The sequence below is a fragment of the Corvus cornix genome, chromosome Z (assembly GCF_000738735.6).
Source record: "Corvus cornix cornix isolate S_Up_H32 chromosome Z, ASM73873v5, whole genome shotgun sequence".
Lineage (NCBI taxonomy): Eukaryota > Metazoa > Chordata > Aves > Passeriformes > Corvidae > Corvus > Corvus cornix.
In genome coordinates, this window is record NC_046357.1 from 34,606,139 (window position 1) to 34,628,759 (window position 22,621).

At 36.8% G+C, this 22,621-nt stretch overlaps 1 protein-coding gene across 1 annotated transcript in view; it reads left to right on the plus strand.

The window, feature by feature from the left end:
* MFSD14B (major facilitator superfamily domain containing 14B) overlaps window positions 1-22,621 on the plus strand; it is a 30,617-nt gene that overhangs the window by 6,139 nt on the left and 1,857 nt on the right. Inside the window, exons 2-11 of the mRNA XM_039566807.1 lie at window positions 6,195-6,290; window positions 9,377-9,439; window positions 11,679-11,806; window positions 12,684-12,798; window positions 13,763-13,981; window positions 15,042-15,155; window positions 15,711-15,782; window positions 18,326-18,438; window positions 19,335-19,432; window positions 21,232-21,389. Coding sequence (XP_039422741.1) covers window positions 6,282-6,290; window positions 9,377-9,439; window positions 11,679-11,806; window positions 12,684-12,798; window positions 13,763-13,981; window positions 15,042-15,155; window positions 15,711-15,782; window positions 18,326-18,438; window positions 19,335-19,432; window positions 21,232-21,389 — 1,089 coding nt within the window. The 5' untranslated portion in view covers window positions 6,195-6,281. The remainder of the gene's footprint in view (window positions 1-6,194; window positions 6,291-9,376; window positions 9,440-11,678; window positions 11,807-12,683; window positions 12,799-13,762; window positions 13,982-15,041; window positions 15,156-15,710; window positions 15,783-18,325; window positions 18,439-19,334; window positions 19,433-21,231; window positions 21,390-22,621) is intronic.

Below are 22,621 nucleotides of genomic sequence, written 5' to 3' on the forward strand. Positions count from 1 at the left end.
AGCTAAAGTGATTAAATAGTCCTGTAGTGGGGTCATACCAGGAAAAGTTTGCATTTGAAATGGTTGTATTTTGGGGGAAACTAACAAAATAGTAGTGGGGGTAAATATGTAAAGGAAATGAATTTTATAATTTGTCATGAACTTTGAGATCTGAATGATTCATACATGAAAGCATGTTTATTGAAGTCTTTTACTGATTCTGTGAGTTTAGTTCTTTGTTTTCTTGAAAATATCAGAGTTGACATCGTGTACTGCAGTACAGGTGGTACTACAAAAAATGAGTATTTGAACCAGTTGATTTTTATAGGGGAAAATGTTTCTGTAGACACTTAAAAAAAAAAAAAGGTAATACAACTCACACTAATGCATTTTAATGTTGGTTTACATATTGTAGGGCAGTGGGTGCTCTTTGCAAAGGTATGTCTGTATTGCAAATAGAACAAGCAACTAGTATGCTCTCCTGAGAGACCCTACTGCCTGGTGGGAAAGAATTTCCCAGAGGATGGTGTAGAGGGACAAAGGCAAGCTCCTACGGTTTGTCAGTTCAGAACTTCAGTTTGAGTTTGGTTGTTTTCTGCCTGAGAGGTAATAGGATTATGTGACTGGAAAGGTACTTTAGGGAAGTACCTTCCTCTTCAAGACAGTGTCAGCTGTGATGCCTGAGCAGGTTGCTTAAGGTTTTTCCAGTTGGATATTGAAACAAACCCTTCATGTCCAGCTCGGCTGCTTCACCCTTATGGGAGGAAAAAAAGCCTGCTGTATTTATCCAATTGAATCTTCTGCTTAATATGCCTAGCAGGATTGTGTGGCCCTCATCAAATTATGAAAAATTTAAAAAGGTCCTGAAGTCTCCAGAGGACTTCAGGATTTGAACAGTGGGAAGTGATTTTGTTCTCAAATAAGCATATTTCTTCAGAGAAATAAATAGTTAGGCATGCTTGAAATTGATGTTGAGGTGCTTTTGCAGGCATTCAAACAATTTTAATTATTACATTATAGTTTTGAGTTAACAGATAAACAGTTACCTATAAATAATAACTAAATAGTGCCAGTTCTAGCTTTGCTCTGTAGACCTGGGACTGGCTATAAGATGGCATCTTGCTGTGGAGTATTTTAGGGTGAATTGTACTAGCTGTTCTTCAGAAAGATGTCTAAGTTAAGGTATTCTTACTAATGCTATATTGCATTTCCCCCCATCCTTTTCTATGAGCAATTATTACCAGCTGGGTTTATCATTTTGGCATTCTTTCATGGACTTATTAATACTCAACAGCTGTTCTGCTTTGAAAAAGAAATTGTACTGCTTCCCTGTAGTCCTCCCAGTTTCCTTCAAATTAACTTTTGGGTTTATTCTGACTCGAGGAAAGACAGAAGAAAAAATGTTGTTTTGGAATTGGGTAGTGAAAAGAGGCATTGAAGGAGCAAAAGTGTAAAACTGAAGAAATAACAGATGTTTTGTTAGAACTTCTAGGACTTAAGATTTTACACGGGTGGCCTCAAACTCGTATTGTTAAGCATTTGAGATTAAGTAATGTTTTGCTCAGTAATGATTGTGCAAGTATAAAACCTTGACAAACAGCTGCATTTGAAGGCAGTTGCAGTGTTCATATGTAGTTTCTTAACCCACACACAGGTCTGTCCCGTGAAAATGATCCATGTGAATAGAAAATAAGCCCATAACAATTTTAAGGCTTTCCTGAGGGCACTTACTTACAACACTTCCAATTTCGAGGGCAGTGAACGATGCAAGCAACTTGTATGTTGACCATATCTGTTCTATTTCTGAAATCCTTTTAAAATCTTTTTAATCATAAGGAATTCAGTAGGTTATTCTGATATTGTTTATTCAAGAAGCCTGAACGTCTTGTGTTTAAAAGTTTTTAACCGTTTTTGCCTACTCAAAGTTCTTTATGTAAATTGCGTGGAGTTTTGTTGCAGGGTGTTTTCTCAATGTGGCAATGAGCCACACCCAGTACTTCTGATACCTTCATGGTAAAGGCAAGTGTGAGGTGTTTTTAGAAAACTGATTTTGAACGAAGTAAGGAGTTTTTACTGCTTCTTTTAGTCTGTAGACCATAAACTATTTTCTTTCCTTAAAAAATAAGTTGATCCTTGATTAAAAATCGAAAGCTTCTGTGAGAGAGTATTTGGGAACTAGAGAAAAGATGAACATTCGGAAGTAACTGTCTGCATCAGTCCATTTGATAGTGAATTTTCCTGGTTTCATGATCTCAGTTTTCCAATGCAGTTTTTTGCACCTGTGGTTTTTTAATTAATCTAGGCATTTAGTATGCTGTCAAGAAAACTGAAGATCATCAACTGCAGTCTATGTGGATCATAGATTGGTAGTGCTAGTATATTTGACCTATAATGCTTGTCTTAGTTTTAACAGGTACATGTTCCTTTCAAGATTTGAATTTTACTTTTCCAGGTCATGGCTTGAATCAAAAAGACTATGGTGTTTTCTGGTTTTTTTAGTAGGTCAGTGCAGCTAACTGTAAGCTGCATGATACTGCTAGAAATGATATGCAGGCTGTTTTAATCTTCATGCATGTCTTTGAGTATGTATTATCTTTCTGCTAAACCATATAAATCTCAGGTCAAATTTGTATGTCATAGAAACATTATTAAAAAACCTCAAACACTCCAAAACTTCATTTTTAGTAGCATTAGAAATGTTTGCTAAATGCAGACCAGATATGTATGGTGCAGCAACTTGCTTAGTGATAAAAAGGTGTGAGGGAAGTAAAATAGAGGCAGGAGAAGGTCTGGGGCATCCCTTACCTACTCTACTGTAAAATTTCCTTTTTTCAGAGGAAACTGCTTTGGAAGGGGTCTTCAGACTTCATTGTAATTGGTGTTAAGTGGCATATGGATTGGCAAAAAAAATTCATAAAATTGTTATCCTGTTAGCTTATATAGAAATACTTACAGACTTCTTATATGAGGAGGATTTTTTTTTTAACCCCTCTAGCCTTTGCAATCTTTACTATTTAGAAATTAAAAATTGCATGATAACCTATGGAGAAATGTTAATGCTTGAAAATTATCAGCCTTCCAGAGATAGTCTTTGATCTGTGATATTATATTGTTTCCCAGAAGAAAGAGAATTGTTTTCTTCAAATCTGCGTGCTTTGAAGCAAGCTGCAATGTAGAAAATAAATTGAATCTTAGTAACTAGAATACACTGTTGCTACAGGTTTTGATAAACTGACAGACCTAAAAATTCTTAGAGATTTATGCATTTAATATTTAAACAATAGGAATTTCGTCAAAGTTTTTACTATAGACAGTAAGCTTAAATGAGTCTTGTAATACAAGCATTTTCAAAATGTGATTTCTACCATTTGGATGAAAATTTTTGGGCCGGGGAGAAACACCATAGGTGTCTGTGTTCTGTGTTCATCATAGATTGTTTTGACTTTTTTGGGTTCAGTGGGAGAACCTGAGTTTCACACTTCCCCTGCTCTCCAATTCCTGAAATGAGTCAGGTTGATATTTATCACTGGATAATGTCCTTTCAACTGAATTCTGCATTATTAAATTGCACTCTTCTGTTGAAGTGTAATGGCTTTGGATTGGCTGGAAACACTGAAAAACAGTCTTTTGCAGAACAGTTGTTGTGGGAAAGGCAAAGGGTAATTTTAGAACACAGAAACTATGTAAAACAGCTACTATGCCAAGGGGTAGTTAGAAGTGAAAAAATCATGGAATGCTTTTGATTGGAAGGAACCTTGAAGATCATCTAATTCCAACCCCCTGCACCAGTGGAAAAGATTCCACACACTATATAAGTTGCTCTGGGCCACATCCGTCTAGCCTTTAACACTTCCAGGTATGAGACATCCACAACTTCTCTGGGCAACTTGTTGCAGTGCCTCACTACTTGTTGAGTAAAGAATTTCTTCCCAATATCTAATCTAAGTCTCTCCTCTTTTCATTTATAACCATTCCCCTTCTCCTATCGCATTCTGCCTGTGTAAAAAGTCACTCTCCTTTTTTTAAAAGTCACTCTTTTTTAAAAAGACCCCTTCAAGCAGTGAGAGGCCACAGTGAGGTCTCCCTGGTGCTTTCTCTTCTCTTCTTGGAGGCTGAACAGCCCCAGCGCTCCCAGCCTGTCTTCATAGGAGAGATGCTCCAGCCTTCTGATAGCTTTGTGGCCTCATCCGGATCCACTGTAACAGGTCCATGTCCTTTCCATGCTGATGGCTCCAGAGCTGGACCCAGTATTACAGGTGTGGTCTCATGGGGGCAGAGTAGAGAGTCAAAAATCCCCTCCTTTCACTTGCTGGCCACGCTTTTAATGAGCCCAGGATGCAGTTGGCCTTCTAGGCTCTGTGAGTGCACATTGCTGGCTTATGTTCAACTTTTCATCCACAAGAACCCCCAAGTCCTCCTCAGGGCTGCTCTATAGTTCTTCTCTCGGTCTGTGCTCATGTCTGGGGTTGCTCTGACCCAGGTGCAGCACCTTGCACCCAGACCTGTTAAGACTTCATGAGGTTCTTATGGGCCCACTTCTCAAGTTTGTCCAGCTCTCTCTGGATGGCATCCTGTCCTCCTGTTGTGTCAAGTGTGCCGCACAGCTTTGTGCCATTTGCAGTCTTGCTGAGGCTGCCCTCTGTCCCACTGTCTGTGTCATCAGTGAAGATACTGAAGACCACTGATCCCAGAGTAGAGTCCTCGGGGACATCACTCGTCACCAGCCTCTACCTGGACACAGAGCCATTGACCACAACTCTCTGGCTGCATTCATCCAGCCAGTTCCTTATCTGCCAAATAGCTCACACTTCAAATCCATGTGTCTCCTCTTTGGAGATGAGGTTGTCATGTGGAACTGCGTTGAAGGCTTTACAGAAGTCTATGTAAATGACACCTGTCAGTCTCCCCCTATCAGCCATTGCTGTCACTGTACCGAAGGCCACTAGATTGTTCAGCACCTCTGCTTAAATCTCCTCTGGGAAGAAAGCAAGCAAGCAAGCAGCAGTTCTGGTTAAATATGCCTTTCCCAAGGGTTCTGTCCATTTCATCTAAATAAAAAGATTTCATTAATCTCATCTGGGATCAAGTCCTTTGATCTTCAGTGGCAGCAGTTTCACAGAGTCATGAGTACTTTGATAGTTTGCTAATTCTTTTTGGAATTACTTGTTGACCAGTAGAATAGTTCCTCAGTCTGTAGTCTGTGTTTGCAGACACAAGCATAGAATCAGTTGGTCAGCAATCAACAGAAAACAGTTGTACAGATGACATAAGCAGATCCTTATTTTCTCATATTTTGGCATTTTCAAATACAAAAATTGTTGCTCTTCTGATTATGGACATTGTCATAGTTTTGTTGAAACAATGCTGTGACTTAATAAAGTGGATCTGTCTTGTTGTCACTTGTGGAAGTGATGCCTTTTCCTGGTCTTGAATCAAGAATCAAGCATGGTTAGAAGGGAAAAAGGAGTTTTACCTCAGTATTTATTTTAAGGATCTTTAGGTGCACCACGTCCAGGTGGAATGCACTGAAAAGCACACTGCAGTGCACACCCACAATAGATAGGGTATAACATTATAGGTCTTACTAATTAGCATATCTATCAAAGATTCCCCAATGAGAGGCTCGAGTGAGCCCCCTCCTCCCCAAGGAACCTTCCCCTGGATGGTTCTATCTTGGTTTACAGAATGTGTTCTGGAGAGAACCTTGGTGTCTGGGGCTTCTAAGATGTTCAGTCTCTTAGCTTAACAAAGTAAATCTAAGAATGTAGGCTAAAAACCACTGAGAATACAAAAAGCTATGAAAAGGTATATAAAAAGGGTATAAGAGAAAAGGCAAAAAATCATCATGGCATCAGAGGAAGCAGGAAGCATTTGTCACCCTGTTGTGGAAGGGTTGTGAATAATGCTCGAGGGGGGAGGAAGCCTAAAGGCATGTTGGAGGTGAGAGCAGTACAGCGCAGTGTCAGGAATAGGGTAAATAATTGTTTTCAGTCAGCAAGTGTTCAAGGGAATAAACTTTTTCAAGTTCCCTAGAGGTCTTTAATTGTTTTGTAATACAGAACAGTTTCTCCTTGCTTGTTTGGCTTATTGTTGTTCCCAAGGGCTTGGTTAATAGGTCATGCAAACTGGTTATGCTCAAAACATGTTTGCAAGAGATACTTGCTTATGTAACGACCCGGGTGGGTACAACCACTGCATATGTTTTTGTTTCTTAGCAACAGGGTATCGGTCGGCCAAGTGTATACCATGCCGTGGTGGTCATATTTCTAGAATTCTTTGCCTGGGGGCTCTTGACAACTCCAATGCTAACAGTAAGTATCATTCATCAACTGTTAATCTTGGTGATAGTGACAAATGTTAATTTGCTAATTCCTAGGGATTTGGGATTTAATTTGCTTTACATTAGTGTGTGTCTCATTATCTGAATTCCAGAAGCCTTAACACCTGAGATCTGGACTGCTGAAAGACTATAAGATGAGGAAAAATAAATTAACTCTTCTGTACTAGTCTTTAACTCTTATTTGCCTTTTAGAGTGACACCAGTTTAGTCTATTGATCACAAGTATCTCTGCAAATTCTGGCTTTTTAAAGTCTTCGTAGTTCAACTCATCTTCCTGTTGTAACAAGTGAATAAACTATGCAACCCTTTGTTAACTGTGTATACTTCTGTGGGCTGACTGTTCTGCCAGCATATAATTTACAGTAAAATGTAAAGGCATTCATGTAAGAAATTGATTTCGTAAGTATTTAATCTGCTCTGGTTATTTTCCAGATGAACAGAAAATTTGAGTGCTTGGTAATAGGATATGTTTGAAGACATGGATCTCATTTATTTTAGTAGGGCCTGCCTATGAGCAGTTGCAAGAGGTCTATTAGTCCAGGTTTTCATCAGCTGGTATCTGAGACCACTTTGAATACATGGCAGGCAAAGTTTTGTGGGATCGAAAGAGTTAATTTCTTTCCTTCTCCAAACTACAAATAAAATAATGTACATAACTCTTGGAATGTGTTTGTCTAACCTTTCCAAAGACAGTCACTGAACTTCTTAACATAACTTAGTAATAAAAAAGTTCACATAAAGAGTTAACACATTTCCATAAAGCAGGTGTCTCACAAAATGACTGTCCTGACATCTTGTCTTCCTGGTGTCAAAATACGGGGAAGCTTACTGTGTGGTCTTTCTTATATTTTCTTTTTCTTTGCTTTTTTCCTTAACCAAAGTGCTCAATTTCAACTGGCCCAAGTTCGACACTTCTCTTTTAAAAGGATAAATGTGCAAATTATAATTCTTACAGATCTGCAAACCCCCACCCATTTTAATAATACTGTATATTAGGTGGGTTCTTCAATAGTTCTCCAGTAGTATACTCCAGTTGGAATAGGTGCATGGTTGAGGGTGTTCATCTTTATTTGTAATCAGCTTTGCATGCACTGAAAGTCTGCTGTTGGGTATATATAATTTCAAGTCTGGTTTGATACTTTGCACCTTTCTGTCTTATGATGTGTTTGTGGTAGCTTACATTGGCCTGGTTATCAGGCAGCAGTATTAGAAGTCATGTAGAGATTTCTTCTGAGCAAAGGTCAGCCTTTGAAGTGCCAGCTGCCCACTTCTGCTCAAGCAGGTTTGTCATGTAGGAAGGGCAGAAATGGAAATGGCTGGCCTGTTGGTCAAAGCTTGTGGTTACTCAATTCTTGTGGTTTTTTCATGATTCTGCAGGTCATTGTCAACTTTCAATCTAACGAAAATGTTGTATACTATGAAAATACATCGTGTGTATTTTTAAGAGCTGAGATTATTTAAAGTTCATTCTTTAAATTGCTTTTTCACTTCTTTTGACATATGTCAGCAAAGCTGTACTGTTTGTTACATGACACTATACTTGCAGAAGAAAAGATTTAAGGTGTTTATAAAGCACACAAAGGCTGTTCTGGTCAAAGACTGCCCAAAGCTTATGGACATTACTTTTATTTATGGACTTTTATGCCAATGTTAGAAAATTACCATAAGCAATATTAATTACTTAATGACATGTTCTGTCTTCAATACATATTTTTTTGCAATATGTATCTATTGGTAGAACTTGAGTATAGCAGTTCCCTCTACCATTCTGTCAACTTGCATTTCTCTTGTCTATAAAGTAACAGGTTAATCTCGAAAACTTGAACTTAAGTGGTTGTCTTTCAGGAAAAAATACTAGAAAACAGTTGACAGGTAATTAGATTTGACTCTCTGAGTTTCCTATTTTTGTTTGTTTTGGTTTATTTTTTTTCCTTTAACTTAGAAGACACCTGCTTTAGATCTGTAATTTGAATACTGACTTTTTTTTTCCTTAATTAGTATCATAAGATTACTGTTCTAATAGGTGAAAATTTGTTCCAAATATCTAACCAAAATACGATACCAGAAGGGAAAAGTGATGTAAATAAGGAGAATTATCTGCCCAATAATTAATATGAGAACCACCACTTTTATTAAACCTATGATTTGAGAATCCCAGTCTTCCTAGAAAAATAATGCTGGTACTTTTCAGTGACACTTTCTCAGTATACGTGTAAGTAATTTTTGTAGTTGGTGGCACTTATTTATAAATATCAGGAGCAAATTAATGTGAATTTTGTTTGAATGTAAATTTTTGTGCATATGTGCTTTGAACATCACAATAACTTTTTTTAGTCAACCTGGTAGCGCCTCTGAGGCCCCTTAACTCTCTTGCATATTTATGGTAAATCTGTTTAGCGTAGATTAACATTCTTGCCCTTGAATTAAGACTGCTGGTAAAGCACCTTACATGAATTCGTAGCTGTATTTAAACACTCAGAATTCTTGCTGGTATTTTTAAGCATCTGCTTGTTAATTGGAGGTGTTTCTAACTGTATGGCTATTTAATAGCTGCTATTTGTTCCATTGTGAATGTAGCACTGTTTTTTCCTCATCAGTGCAAGTTAGCTGAATCTCATTTTCACTCCTAAATATCAACGATGTTTGAGTCAACCTTTTGAAGGAATTATCTGCGTAAAAATTTTGTAACTTGTACCACATGGAGATGGTTTTTGCTTACATTGATCCTCTTTTTGAGCAAAGTGTCCCAGACTATCTCTGCATTACAGTCTTTGCCAGCAGAGGAATTTATGCCAATAAATTGATCTTAAATCTTGTTTCCATTTTCTTGTGAAGACAGAAAAGAGGTAGAAGATACTTTTTTGTTCTGCTTGTTCCAGGGGTTTGGGTTTTGGTTTTTTTTTTCTCTTCTTTTAGTTTTTATTTTGGGATGGGATACTTTTTCTTAACAAGTCCTCATAGAGCTATCCTGTTTTACAAATCAAATTTAAACTGGGAATCAACTTTCTCCTGTCTCTTCTGATGAAAATAATGCTTTTTCCCCCCCCCCCCCATCAGGTCTTACATGAAACATTTCCCCATCATACATTCTTAATGAATGGTCTTATTCAAGGTGTTAAGGTAAGATTTTTTTTAAACCTCTGACCTAAATATTCTGTGTGTTCTCATATTTTAACTTGTCTCACCTGCATTCTCCATAACAACATACAAAACACTGAGAATGTAGTTAATTTTAAACCCTTTTTTTCACTGTAGGGGTTCTTTCTTGGGCTCAGTTCAAGTTTTACTGCTAAGTGGCAGCATCTTGAAACAAATGGAATGTTTCTCAGAAATTTAAATTCCTCTCATTTGAATAGGTACCACTTGTAGCTATTGTAATCTTGATAAGGATCTGTCTGAGAATAGAGCTAGGTTTTTATTGTCTGCTTCCTAATGTTAAATGATTTATGTCAGAGGCAAATTAATGCAACCATGATGATACCATTGAGATAGAAAATGAAGCACTTAAACACTGGGATTTTGTCTTAAAATGTGGCCTAAGAGCTAATTTTCATCAGGTTGGTTTTATTTACTGGACCTTTTTTCATCAACTCTTTTAACATTCTATGATCCTCAAGATACTCAGGACAGCTTATAGCTTACTTACACCACTGCATTCACGCTGTGATTATGCTGGATTGTGGCCACAAAAAAAGCTTGCAAGAGTTTCTAGGATAACTAATGTAAAGTCTTTTCTTTGATAACTATTGTACTGAGAGACTGCAAAGCTCTTGCTGTAACTTATGACTAAGATAATTTATAACACTCAGAAATTACTTATCTTTATGTCCTGTAACAAATGTAAAGCATTGCTTTTAGTTGTAAGAACATGATGTCTTTAGGACTGACTTGCTGTCTTGCTGTCTTTTATGGTGGATTGGCAGAACACAATGCACTCAGGGTGTTGGTTTATCTCAGACTGAAAGAGGAAGTTATCTTCTCATTGTTCTCATAGAAAAACAAAGTTCATGTTCCTCTTCCTGTTTTCTTTCAAGTTTTTCACTCACAGTGCAATGTAACTGTGTATAAATAGTAGTAAATAGAGGGGTTCCCATAGATTTTGTACAGAGGATATCTGTAGAAAAGTGCATTAATGTCATGAACGTTTGGATTGCTCTAACAGGTGTAGTAAATGGAGGAGCTTGTACGTCCATTCTTTTTTCTTTAAAATTTTGTTTATGAAACATCGGAAGTGTCTTTGGTGACAGCAAAATATGTTAGTTCATATGGTACTGAAATCTGATTCTAAGGAGCAGAAACATTAATTTCAACTGAGTAAGACAGTATGTCCTTCTGAGGATTTCGTAGTCTGGCTTTATGGCTTTTGTTCTCAGTCTCCTTACTTGAAATGTTGAAATCAGTTTGTTGTAAGGATTTAGCAGAACAGTTATTTAGTACAGCAGTCTGTACACCTATGTTAAACTTGTGACTATATTTGAATAAGAGAGGTAAGCTAAAGTTAGCCAGAGTAGACTTCCAGTGTGTTAAGGTGCTTACAGAACCATGCATTTACTCATGTTTGGACTCTCGGCAGAGTTGAATTCATAAGTGAAGAATGTACTAATTCAGAGGAACTGTTTCCCAGTTCCCAGTTTGTTTCACAAACCCGTGAAATCCTTTACTTATTTTAATTCTCCTGTGTAATAGAACAGATTTGAGACCTAGGTTCTAGGACTTTAAGAAATTTTGGAAAATCTAGTATTTGCTCCTTAGTCAATTCCTTCTGTTTTTACTGTACATGTGAGTCTGACCTTCTCCATGGGAATCTCATTATAGCGTCCCATGATCTCAAGTTGTCAGACTTGCTCAAATGGTCTTCATAGTTCTTGCACTGTACAGAATATGCGATGAATATGTAGTATAAAGCAGCAAGTGTTCTGTTAAATTTGTTTCAGAGAGTGGTTACGTTACCCAAAACTCTCCCTTGGGACAGTCCAGATTAGAGGGCAACTTGGGTTTGAAATCTAGCACTGAATCTCTTGATAGAGGCTAAGATAGTGTCCTTTGTGGAACTAGACTGTATTTTGGAGATTTTAAAGAAGATTTTGCAGTCTGTATTACTTCTATATCGAATCAAATGGATCTTGAAAAAATCTATGCTGTCTTTTTCTTAAATTCACTCAGGTTTAATAGATTTGAAGCACAAACCATCAGAATCACAGGAAATTAGACTGTAGAACAAATTGTGTACATTTTCAGTTATCTACAACTTCTGTGTTTAATTGTAAATCAACTTTAAATTTTCCTTTCATGTATTGTAGATAAAGTGAGCCTTGGAAATGTAGATACAGACATATTAATTGTTTTTCTTCTGTCACAGGGTTTTTTGTCCTTTCTCAGTGCTCCACTAATAGGTGCTCTCTCAGATGCTTGGGGAAGGAAATCTTTTCTTCTTCTTACAGTTTTCTTCACCTGTGTCCCAATTCCATTAATGCGAATAAGCCCATGGTAAGTGGTACAAACTGCAGTAGCAAGCTTGTCAGGAGAGCAGATGTTCAATCAGAGGAGTAGTTTGGGGAAATGGAAGAGAGACAGACAGTAAGACAAGAAGAAAGCATCTTTCCTTTCAAGACCATGTTGGTGTTAATCTGGAGCTTTTCTGTTCAAGATGTGTTCAAACCATGTATCCTAGAAGTAGAAATAATGGAATGTGAACTATAGTCGCACAAGTAAAACAGTACTTGCAAGGATTTGATAATCCTGTCTAACTCTGTTTTAAGATCAGCTGTTAATTTTTTCCCTTGGTGACTGACAGTAGTAAAGATGTTTTAAAGCTAAATGAGCCTACCATCTATTTGCCACAGAAAAGTATAATTGTTGCACGTGAGATCTTTTAACTCTTTCATTAGGACTTTGAGACCAAGTCAATACTGCTAAGTAAGATTTCAGTTTCATTTACATTAATTGTGAAACTTGGAAGAATTACAAAAGAAGTTTGTGTACACTGAATGCATTCAGAATTCAGCTCCCACAGCATTATATATATGATAGTTTATTCCTTAACTGGCTGACGAAATGACTTCTAAGTTCATTTTTCATAACTTAAACTTGAGTGTGTAAAAATCTATAGGTACCATGTCCTCAAGGGGCCACTTATTCTTTTAGGCTGATGTAAAATAAACAGAGGAATATAAAAAAGTTAAAATGCTGTTTTCTAGTATTTAAGTGAGACTGCACAGTCATTTATTCATTCATCTTCACTAAAGTTCTGTGTTCGTTCTCTTGGAACACCCCTTTTACGCTTAAACGCAAACTTGCTGATGAGTAAGATAAAAAGCAAGAGATCTTAGCTCAAACTCTCTAATTGTTGCTTTTAAATTATTAGGTGGTACTTCGCTATGATTTCAGTATCTGGAATATTTTCTGTTACCTTTTCTGTAATATTTGCCTATGTAGCTGATGTAACACAAGAACATGAAAGAACTACAGCCTATGGACTGGTAAGATATGCTCACCTTGGGAAGAAGGCCAGATTATGACCTTCCTATTGAACTTGTGTTTTGATGTACAGATTGTTTCCTGATTAATGTAAAGATGTTGATAAAGGAATGAACCATGGCTCAAGACACTGGGTTAGAGTTCAGACAGTGAACAGAGTGCTATGTGCTTATGGGAACAAAAAAAATACTTGACAACTTGCATAGGGGGCATGTGTAAGAAAGAATGTCTTTTAAGTTTTGCAAACAAAACATTAAATGTTAAAGACAATGCAGGTAATGTAATCTAGCAATAGTTTTCCATCACCTGTAAGTTGTACTTCAAGTTCATGTGACTTCTTTTTAGTATGGAATGGCTTTTTCCAAAGTCAGAACAGTGAGGAAGGATGAAAATGCATAAAACAGTATTTTTAGTAACTTAGTCATGACCTTTCTTAATTATCAAAAGATAAGGAAAATAATTTAGTTAGTACCAACTAGCCCTTTCAATGCTAAAATAATTCCTGCTTAGTTTACTTTCCTAATATCTATATTACTTTAGGTTTTGGAGGTCCATTGGTAGATGTCCTCAGCCTTTGGACTTCATTTAGGCAAGCATTTAAATGTACAGACAACTTTTTCAGTCAAATCACTTCATAATTAGAAAACAAAGATTTCAGTCTATTTGAGAGTAAGAGCTGTTTTCCTTTGAGGCAAACCTGATTTTGGATTGCAAATCCTGTCTAGTATGGTGTGCTGTTGAGGAGGCTATAGAAACTTATTTTGGGCCCATGTTTACTGTCATAAATGATGTGTGGTTTATTTAATTTTTTTATGTTTGGTTTGGGTTTTTTACTTGAATTTTTACTGCTGTGTTTTTTAAATCACACTTTTGGGGAGGGGTGGTGGTGGTGAGCAAGTTAACTTCATTTTTCTGTAATGGCAGAATAACCACTTTGATGAGTTTGTAAACTGTTGTTGTACATAGGTATCTGCCACCTTTGCAGCAAGTTTGGTAACTAGTCCTGCCATTGGAGCATACCTGTCTGCCAGCTACGGAGATAGTCTGGTTGTACTGGTGGCCACGCTGGTGGCTGTTGTGGACATCTGCTTCATCCTGATAGCTGTACCAGAATCTCTGCCAGAAAAAATAAGACCTGCTTCGTGGGGATCATCTATATCATGGGAACAGGCAGATCCTTTTGCAGTAAGATGCACTTCAATAAGTAATTATTAAATATTTGATGATTAATGAGTAATAATTATTAGTTGCAGTTTGTAAGCTTGAGAAATCTTCAATCTTACTAGTACCTTGACTGCCGTATACCATAGTCTCTGTTCTCTGCTCTTGCCCGTAAAGATCTAACTACATTTAAAAAACTAAATCAAACCAAACTTTGTGGATTAAATAATTCTAGATTTGAAAATAATGTTTGGCGTGAAATCCAAAGGGACAATACTTTACTTTTCTAACTTACGTACTCTATTTTATTGCAAAGAGAAATGCTGAATTCTTACTCCTCAAAAGCCAGTATTTTAATGCTTTACATATTCACTTTATAATTGTACTTCTGGCAGTGTCTTTCCCCACTCTTGATTTCCACTTTTGGTTATATGTGATTTCTTTCTAATAGAGAATGGATCTATGAAGCCTGATTTTTTTATAGGCATGTATAGGAAGGGCTAAAACATACCATGCAGTCTTGTTCACTTACTCACTCAGATAACTTACATTTTTTTTACACCTTAGTATCTTACGAAAAGGAGGAGTGATTTTTCTTCATGAGATCCATCCTGCTGGGAACTGCTTTTGAATATTGAGAGATGAATGACATGCTCGAAAAACTGCAGTTACAGAATTTGTTTTCCACAATTTATTTGTTCCTTAAAGTAAATAATATGATCAGTGAACAAGTGTAAGAAATGTATATTATTTGCTAGCATCTTTCAAAACAAATTATTATTATGGAAATCCATTGGAAGACATTATGCATTTCCCTTACTATTATGTAATACTGTTTTTGGGGAATAGTTGATTTGGCACTGAACAGTAGCTTCAAAAGTCTTAATGGAAGCTTTGCCAAAGAGTTGGATCCCCCGAACTGTAATGAGATTGTTTGTGACTTAAGTTTCAGCTTAACAATTTCCATGTGTAATTGTTCTGATGTGTATGCATGCACAAAAAGGGAATCTACCTTCTTTCTTTATGCTGTCATTAGAGTTTGTACAAATGTTTCAATACCTGGTTTGTTCTTTTTTTTTTACAGTCTCTGAAGAAGGTTAGAAAAGATCCTACAGTTCTCCCAATCTGCATTACAGTGTTGCTCTCATATTTGCCTGAGGCTGGCCAGTATTCTAGTTTCTTCCTGTACTTGAGACAGGTAAATGTTGGTGTCTTCACATCTTACTAAGGATGTTTAAATAAGTATTCCCTATGACCTCTTTTTTGTTACAGACTTTGCTCAGAGACCTGCTTTCTGGCAAAGTAAAGCGTTAAAATTAAAGGCAGGGTGCTTTGCTAAGCCAAGAAATGAGTAGCACTTGACTCCTGATGTATAAACCCTGCAATATCTTAAGCACATGTTAACCTTAAGCAGGCCTTGGTTCTCATTCAGTGCAGCAGTTTCTGGGTCTGTCTCAAGGATCTTGCCTGTTGAAGACCTATGGCGTTTGTGGGAGGGATAGAGAACTTCAGTTTCTAGATCCATGACTTCCTCTGTCTCCTTCTTTTAAGGCAGGTTTTTTTTTCCTTATAGTTTTCTTGGCAAAGAGTCAAGTTAAGGATAATTCTTCAAAGTGGACACTTCCTGTGTGGATCCTGTATAGATCTAGAGTACAAGCAGGGATGAGTGCTTTCGTTGAGAAGATACTCACTGCTAGTAATTGTCCTGGATTGTGTTTGGCATTTGTTTTACGCAATTTCTGCTTCTCTACAGATTATAGGCTTTGGATCTGCTAGCATTGCAGCATTTATAGCTGTGGTGGGCATTCTGTCCATAATAGCTCAGGTAAGCTTTATTCTTTATGGCGCTTCATTTAAGCTTGTCTTAAACTTTTTATATGCTCTAATAGGCCAGTGTATCTTGCATTCACTAAACGTTGTATTCGTGATACAGCCTGTGTAAATTTCTTGCTTTGTATCAGCTTTCCTTAGAAATACTGGATCTGGACATCAGAAAAACAAAATTTGCTAAACTTGGATCAGGAAATTCACTGGAATTCTGACTTAAAATCATAAAAATGGTGCAGGAAATTTGTTACTAAATGAGAGGAATTCTGAAAGGAAAATGCCTTATTTTAAATAAAAGTCATGCGACTTGCACCTATTCAATTGGCTTCTCCTATCAAACTTGCATATGAGCAAGACCTGATCTTTCCAGGGTTACTCCTCAGCTTGGAGGCTGAGGAGCTGTGAGGCCTTAGTATCTTCTTGTCATATTTCTTAATTGGCAACAATGTGCTGATTTTTCAACAGATCCTTTATGTCTTTTGTAAATCAAAGAGTTTTTATGATATGATCTTTGGTATCTTTATGGATACAGTTTGTCTTCCTGTTTCGGTAACGAGTAGGGGAATGGCATAGAGAGTATGTTCTAACCTTGTTGCCATTCTTAGCAGAATGAAGGTCTTACTATTTTGATATGAACACATTCATCAATGTTTACCAGTTTTACTGGTGTCAGTTGTGGCCTTCATTAGCAATTCAAGTCATTATTTTAATCCTCGTGCTGTGGTTTGTTCTGAGGCTGTTGTGTGCACTCACATTTGCCAGTCATACTTTATGCAGACCAGTATTTTTGCTAAAAATCTCTAAGATGGCTTTCCTTCTGGTTTATAATTTTCAGTATTAAAATGAGGAAAACCTATTGATTTTTGAGTTCTTTGAAGAGTACAGCTTACTGAAATAATCTTTGCTTATTGACATAATCTTTGCTTCATAAATATTGATTTGTGTTGGCATGTTGGATATCTCCAGAAAGAACTGAATACATGAAGGTAGAATTACTGTGGTTTTTTCTATGTAGCATTCAGACTAAAAATGAAAAGCAAGAAAGCTGGGGTGGGTGGCTGACCTTAGCTGGATGCCAACTGCACTCAGCTACTCCAGCATTCCCCTTCCCAGCCAGGCAGGGAAGAGAAATTGAGGTACAAACCAACTAGGTGGAGATAAGGCAGTTTATTAAAGTAAAAGCAAAAGTTTAGGTATGCACAAGCAAAGAGGGGAAGTAAAAAAAGGTTTGTTTTCTGCTTTCCATCAGCTAGCAGTGTTGAGCTGCTTCCCAGGAAGCAGGGCTTCAGCACATGTACCACTTTTTCTGAAAGTCAAAGACCATAAATAACAAATGCCCCATTTCTCCTCCTTTCCTTAGCTTTTATACCCAAGCTGATGTCATATGGAAAGAGTTATCCCTTTGGTCAGTTTAGGTCAGCTGGCTGAGTTGTGCCCCCTCCCAGGATCTTGCCCATTCCCAATCTGCTGATGTGGGGGAATGTTGAGAGAGAGCACCAGTGCTCTGCCAGCGCTGCTCAGCAGTAGCCAAAGCCCTGGTGTGTTATCAACACCTTTCCAGCTATGGACACAAAGCACAGACCTGTGAGGGCTGCTACGGGAAAATCAGCTCCATCTCAGCCAGACCCAATACAATCAGGAAGAGAGACAAGACAAGAGAGGAGGTGTATTCTGCTTTGCAGTCTTGGTTCCTTTTCTCTGTATTTTCACTGAAGCATTGGTGAGTTTCTCCTTTTAAGGAAAAGTTTGTCCTCCATTAACTGAGTCAAGTGTCCATGTGGACTTCGCTTTACTAGGAAGTGTCTGCTTCTTGCCCTGAGTGTCTTGCTGTTGTATCTGAACTGGGATCTCCTTCCCCCTTAGAAGTAACAGTTCTAACAAAGAGAAACACTGATCTTTGGTTAGGATTAGCTTCCATGTGCAAATGAAAAGGCTGTATCAGTGGTGTAAAGAGTCAGTAGAAAATGTAATTAATGGTGTGTGGGAACCAGCCTTGGCCAAATTTCAGTGTGTATGATGAAGATGACAAAGCAGCAAGATTTACCTGTAAGTTTAAATGTAAATTTGCATAATAATTCAAATTACCTAAGGAGTTTACTTTTTTCTGAGCTAGTAGTCTTTTTTTCTCTAGTATTTCTAGATACTGGTAAATTCAAGTCATGTCCAGCCTGCACTATCTTAGCTTGGTAACAGCTTTTATTTTGGGGAACACTCTAGTCTGTAATAAAATGGCTTTGTAGAGGTGGAAATGAAAGCCTGTTTACACTGGAAATAGACGCTGTCATCTAATGCACATAGAGAAGGCAGTATGTATGCTTCTTGATGTCCCAAAGCAGTAGCCCTTTAAGAATTAAGAATACCTGTGCATTAAATGTTGAAATTACTTACCTGTATTTTGGACTTCATACAGGGGAAGTAAGACGACAAATGGTATTAATTTCCTCATTATTTGAAAGGTCTTCTGAATTACTTTGCATGGGAGAAATTACTTTAGCAGTCTGACTTTTAAACAACTTTTGGTTGAACCAATTTCTCTTGCAGACTGTGTGTCTCAGTATCTTGATGAGATCTATAGGGAACAAAAACACAGTTCTCCTCGGCCTTGGCTTTCAGATCTTTCAGCTGGCTTGGTATGGTTTTGGATCTCAGCCTTGGTAAGCATACATTTTGGTATGGACACATCTGTTAAGGAACTGAAAGGGTTTTTTCCAAGAATTGCTACTATTTAATTTTGTTGTCATGGGTATTTAAGTGTTCTGTGAAATAAGCATTCCCATTTTCATTACACTACCAAAATTTGGTCTGTATTTTGCATATGTAGGAGTGGTAGAATTTCCTGTACATACAGCCCTTTTGCAAAGGGAGTCTTGGCAACATTTTGGTCCACTGAGTGCTAAGTCTATGAATGTGGTTAAAACTTTTTTTTGAACTCACAAGCTAGTAAGTAGCATGTTCTGTCTAGTAATTCCACTAGAGCTATTTTACCCATTAGGTACTGGACCTATACTTGTTTTTGTTTTTCTAACATATTCTCCTACTCTAATTATATTTGGTCTTAGAAACTGTCTAGAGTTTCTTCTGTTGGAAAAACTGTATGTAAGTGGAGACAACTAGAACCATAAGCTAGAACAACTTCTGCTTTACCAAGGAGGAAGTCCTGCTTAGAAGGATGAGTGCTTGTTGTTTATCAGAACACTTCCCAGTCAGTAGTTTCAGAAGCTAGAGAATTGCCTCATTAGGACACCCTGGGAAATTGTTCTTTTGTACAGCGTTTGGAAAGTTTTGAAAGCCTACTTCACTCCCATTCCTGTCTTTTTCTCTGCTAGGATAGACTCAAATCCAATGTGCTTCTGTTCCAACAAGTTCAGAATAATATGTGGGAGGGGAGCAGGAAGATAACCAGATAATTTCCAGTCTCTAGGTATTTTAATAAAAACATTTTGGAAGGGCATTGAGCGTTAAATAAGGGTGCCCTTGTGGCTCTTTGGGAGTATGGGGAGTAATTACAAGGGCAGTCTCACTTTTAATCCGAATTATGTATTTAACACAGGATGATGTGGGCCGCGGGAGCTGTAGCAGCGATGTCAAGCATTACATTCCCAGCAATTAGTGCTCTGGTTTCACGAAATGCAGAGGCAGATCAACAAGGTGAGTATGGGATCAGTTGCTGTTTACGCATCAGACTGCTTTTTTGTCTAGAAAGCAGAAGTTATCTAGGTGTACTTTTCAAGTTATCTTTGTGAGTTTTCACTTGGCAGTACCTGTGGAAGCCTGCAGATCTATGTAGAGAGGAAGGAAGTGCACAAATTCATCATATTTGCATTGTAAAATACGTAATTTCTGATGAGCTACTTGTTGTCTTTCTTCCTGTAGAAGTAATACAAAAGCAACAAAAACTTTATCTCTTTTTCTTTTCCTTTTATTACATGCAGCATTCTCTAAGTAGACAGTGAGGATTAATGTAACAATACTACCTTTTTAATTGCACATTTTACCAGGTTGAAATAAATGTATTCAAGAAGCTTTATTTTTTGTAGAAAAGTTGGTCCTTTGTATTTGATACAGTACTTTAGATCTTCAAGGAATAGAAAAGGAAGCGAAAGGAACCAATTAATCTGAGAAAACACAAAATTTACTGGTTTTGATGTGAAAAGCAATGTGCAGTCAGAAAGTACTCCTCCTTTAAAGTGAGATGAGAGTAGGAGTCATCACAAATTAAAATACTGGTATATAAGAAGTGAATTTAGTGTTCTCTTTAAAAACTGCTGTACATGTAAATTTTAAGTATTAGTTATACTTTAGCATTGTACAACATGAAGTTAGGTAAATGCAGTTAATCTGAGAAGTACAAACGAGATGCTGTTCCAGGAGGTGGATTTCTGTTGAAAGATACAAAATAGAGTGTTTTACATAGTTTTTTTTGACTATTCCCCTCTCCCTCTTTTTTTTTTTTAGTGACATTTTAAAGATTTTTCAAGATTTGTTTTCTGTTTATATCAGGAAATAACTAGTTCAGTTAAGCTGACGGAAGCCACTGAACTTTGATTTTACATAGAAGAAACTGGCGTTAATAGCTTAAGGCTTTCAATAGTTTCAAGACTGAGGTTTTGCCACCTAGTGGCATGAAGATTTTGGACTTTCATGTCATCAATCCATGAAGTAAAAACTTGGACAGCTATCTTTTTTGCATGTTTTCTTTCCTCCCAGTTTACAAGTTACTGCCTTAAGAACAAGGCAGATTATTAATATTGCAAATTGGCATTTTTAGACTCTTGTTACATAAAGTTAATATCATCAAAACACTTTTTGCACTGTTGTCACAATCACTTAATGAAGTCGAAACAGAAATATACCGATAGCACTTTGATTAATCAAGCTTTAAAAAGAATCCAGTGTAAAACTGCAGCCAGTCACGTATTGTGAATTTGCTGCTATACACTTAATCTACTGCCCTGAGTAAGTTACTTGGTATTTAAATAAATGCTGGTCACAATTCGTGCATATTTTCCCAAGCAGAGTTCTTAACGCTTAGGTACATTACTCTAAATTTCATGTGAAAATAAATGGAATGGGTACCACATTTAAGCTCTGCTGTCTTTGCTATCTTCATTTCAGGCTTTGGGTGTAGGTGGAAGAACTCTAATATAGAAAATTAAACCTGCACATAAATTTCATAATCATAATAATGAAATATTATATAATGATAAAAATCATAATGCTTCCAGTAATCTGCAGGTATAGTGACAGAACTATGATGATGCAGAGGATTATTTTAATCCAACAGACTTGTCTTCAGTGTACTTCTTACATCTTAGAATGTAGAAATAATTATTATGTGATATATTTTGGAAAAATTTATTAAAGTACACGCAGAACTCTTGGCTCTGAGCATTTCTTTCTTGCTTAAAAAACCAATCCTACTCTTTTTGGTTTTTTTTCCTCATTAGGTGTTGTCCAAGGAATAATAACTGGAGTAAGAGGACTGTGCAATGGCCTGGGGCCAGCACTGTATGGCTTTATTTTCTTTCTCTTCCATGTGGAACTCAATGAATTGCTACCTGATAACACTTCTGAAAAAAAAACAAAGCAAAATCCCAGTGATAAGGTAAGTTCAAAATCTGGTGTGCAGTTTTCAGTGTAGAACTCATTAGGTCAGAAATCTGTCTTCTTTTTGGTTGATTTAAAATATTCATATCTTATTTCTTAAACTACTTAATTCTCACTTTTCACTTTTATTAAATTATTAAGATAGCTCTTAATTTAAATGTGATAGTAAATATTTAGATCTACAGTAGTGGCACCATTGGTTTCAGTATTGCAATGGTACCAGGTAATTTTGTTTGATGTAAATTTACTGGAGTTAAAGTTTGAGTGAGGTTGCATCATTATAATTATCCACAGGAAGCAATCACACCGAATAGTGGAGTTGTAGGCTGTGTTGTAGAGTAATAATAACACTTGGCAATGCAATGAGCAAGGACAGCTTTTGAAAGATTTTTACTCCCTTCAGTGAAACCACAATCTTGTAATACTCAAAAGCTGCTCAGATCAATTAGCTGTTGTACTACAAATGAGGGCATATTAATTTGTGCAAGTTCATTACTTCTTTAAGTATTTGTATGTGTAGTACCTCTTGAAGATTCAATATCATTAAGATACATTTTTGATGTGTTACCATCAGCTGAAAATTTGTGCCTCTGTAACAGAGGAGAATTGAGGCAAGGGAAACATATTACTGTTACTGTATACTTACGTTCAGCTACTCTCCCACTTCATTTGAGAATAGCTTCCTACATTTCATTTCATAGAATAAAAGTACGCTGGATTGACAAATCTCACCTTCTGATTTTTATCTGGTTTTAGTTTACACAGATAAAGAAAAGTTGTTAAAGATTAGAAAAAAAAGCTGGGTTGTTGACACGTTTCTTTTGTAGAGGTTTGTCATCAAACTTGGCTGATTTAAAATTTATCTTAAAACCTTTCTGGTGTTTGTTTTTAGTTGGGGCTATGAAATATGGGTAAGTTTTGTTTTTAAATTTTAAAATAAACTGCTTAGAACCAAGAGAGAATAACTCCAAATACTAAATTATCATACATGAACAATGTGCTGCAGTGAGAATGGTATGTACTACATAGCCTGCTATTACTTTGCGTAGTCATTTATTGTTTTTTCGGGATGCTTGTTTAACTTGTTTCTAGAGTATCTCAGCCGTGGAAAAGTGAAGCTAAGATTTATTGAGTATTTGTACTTCTCGATGTTGAAACCTTATTCTGTTAATCTTCAGAAGAGTCTTGTTGATTTAATAGGCACATTGTCTAAAGAAAAAAAATACAAAA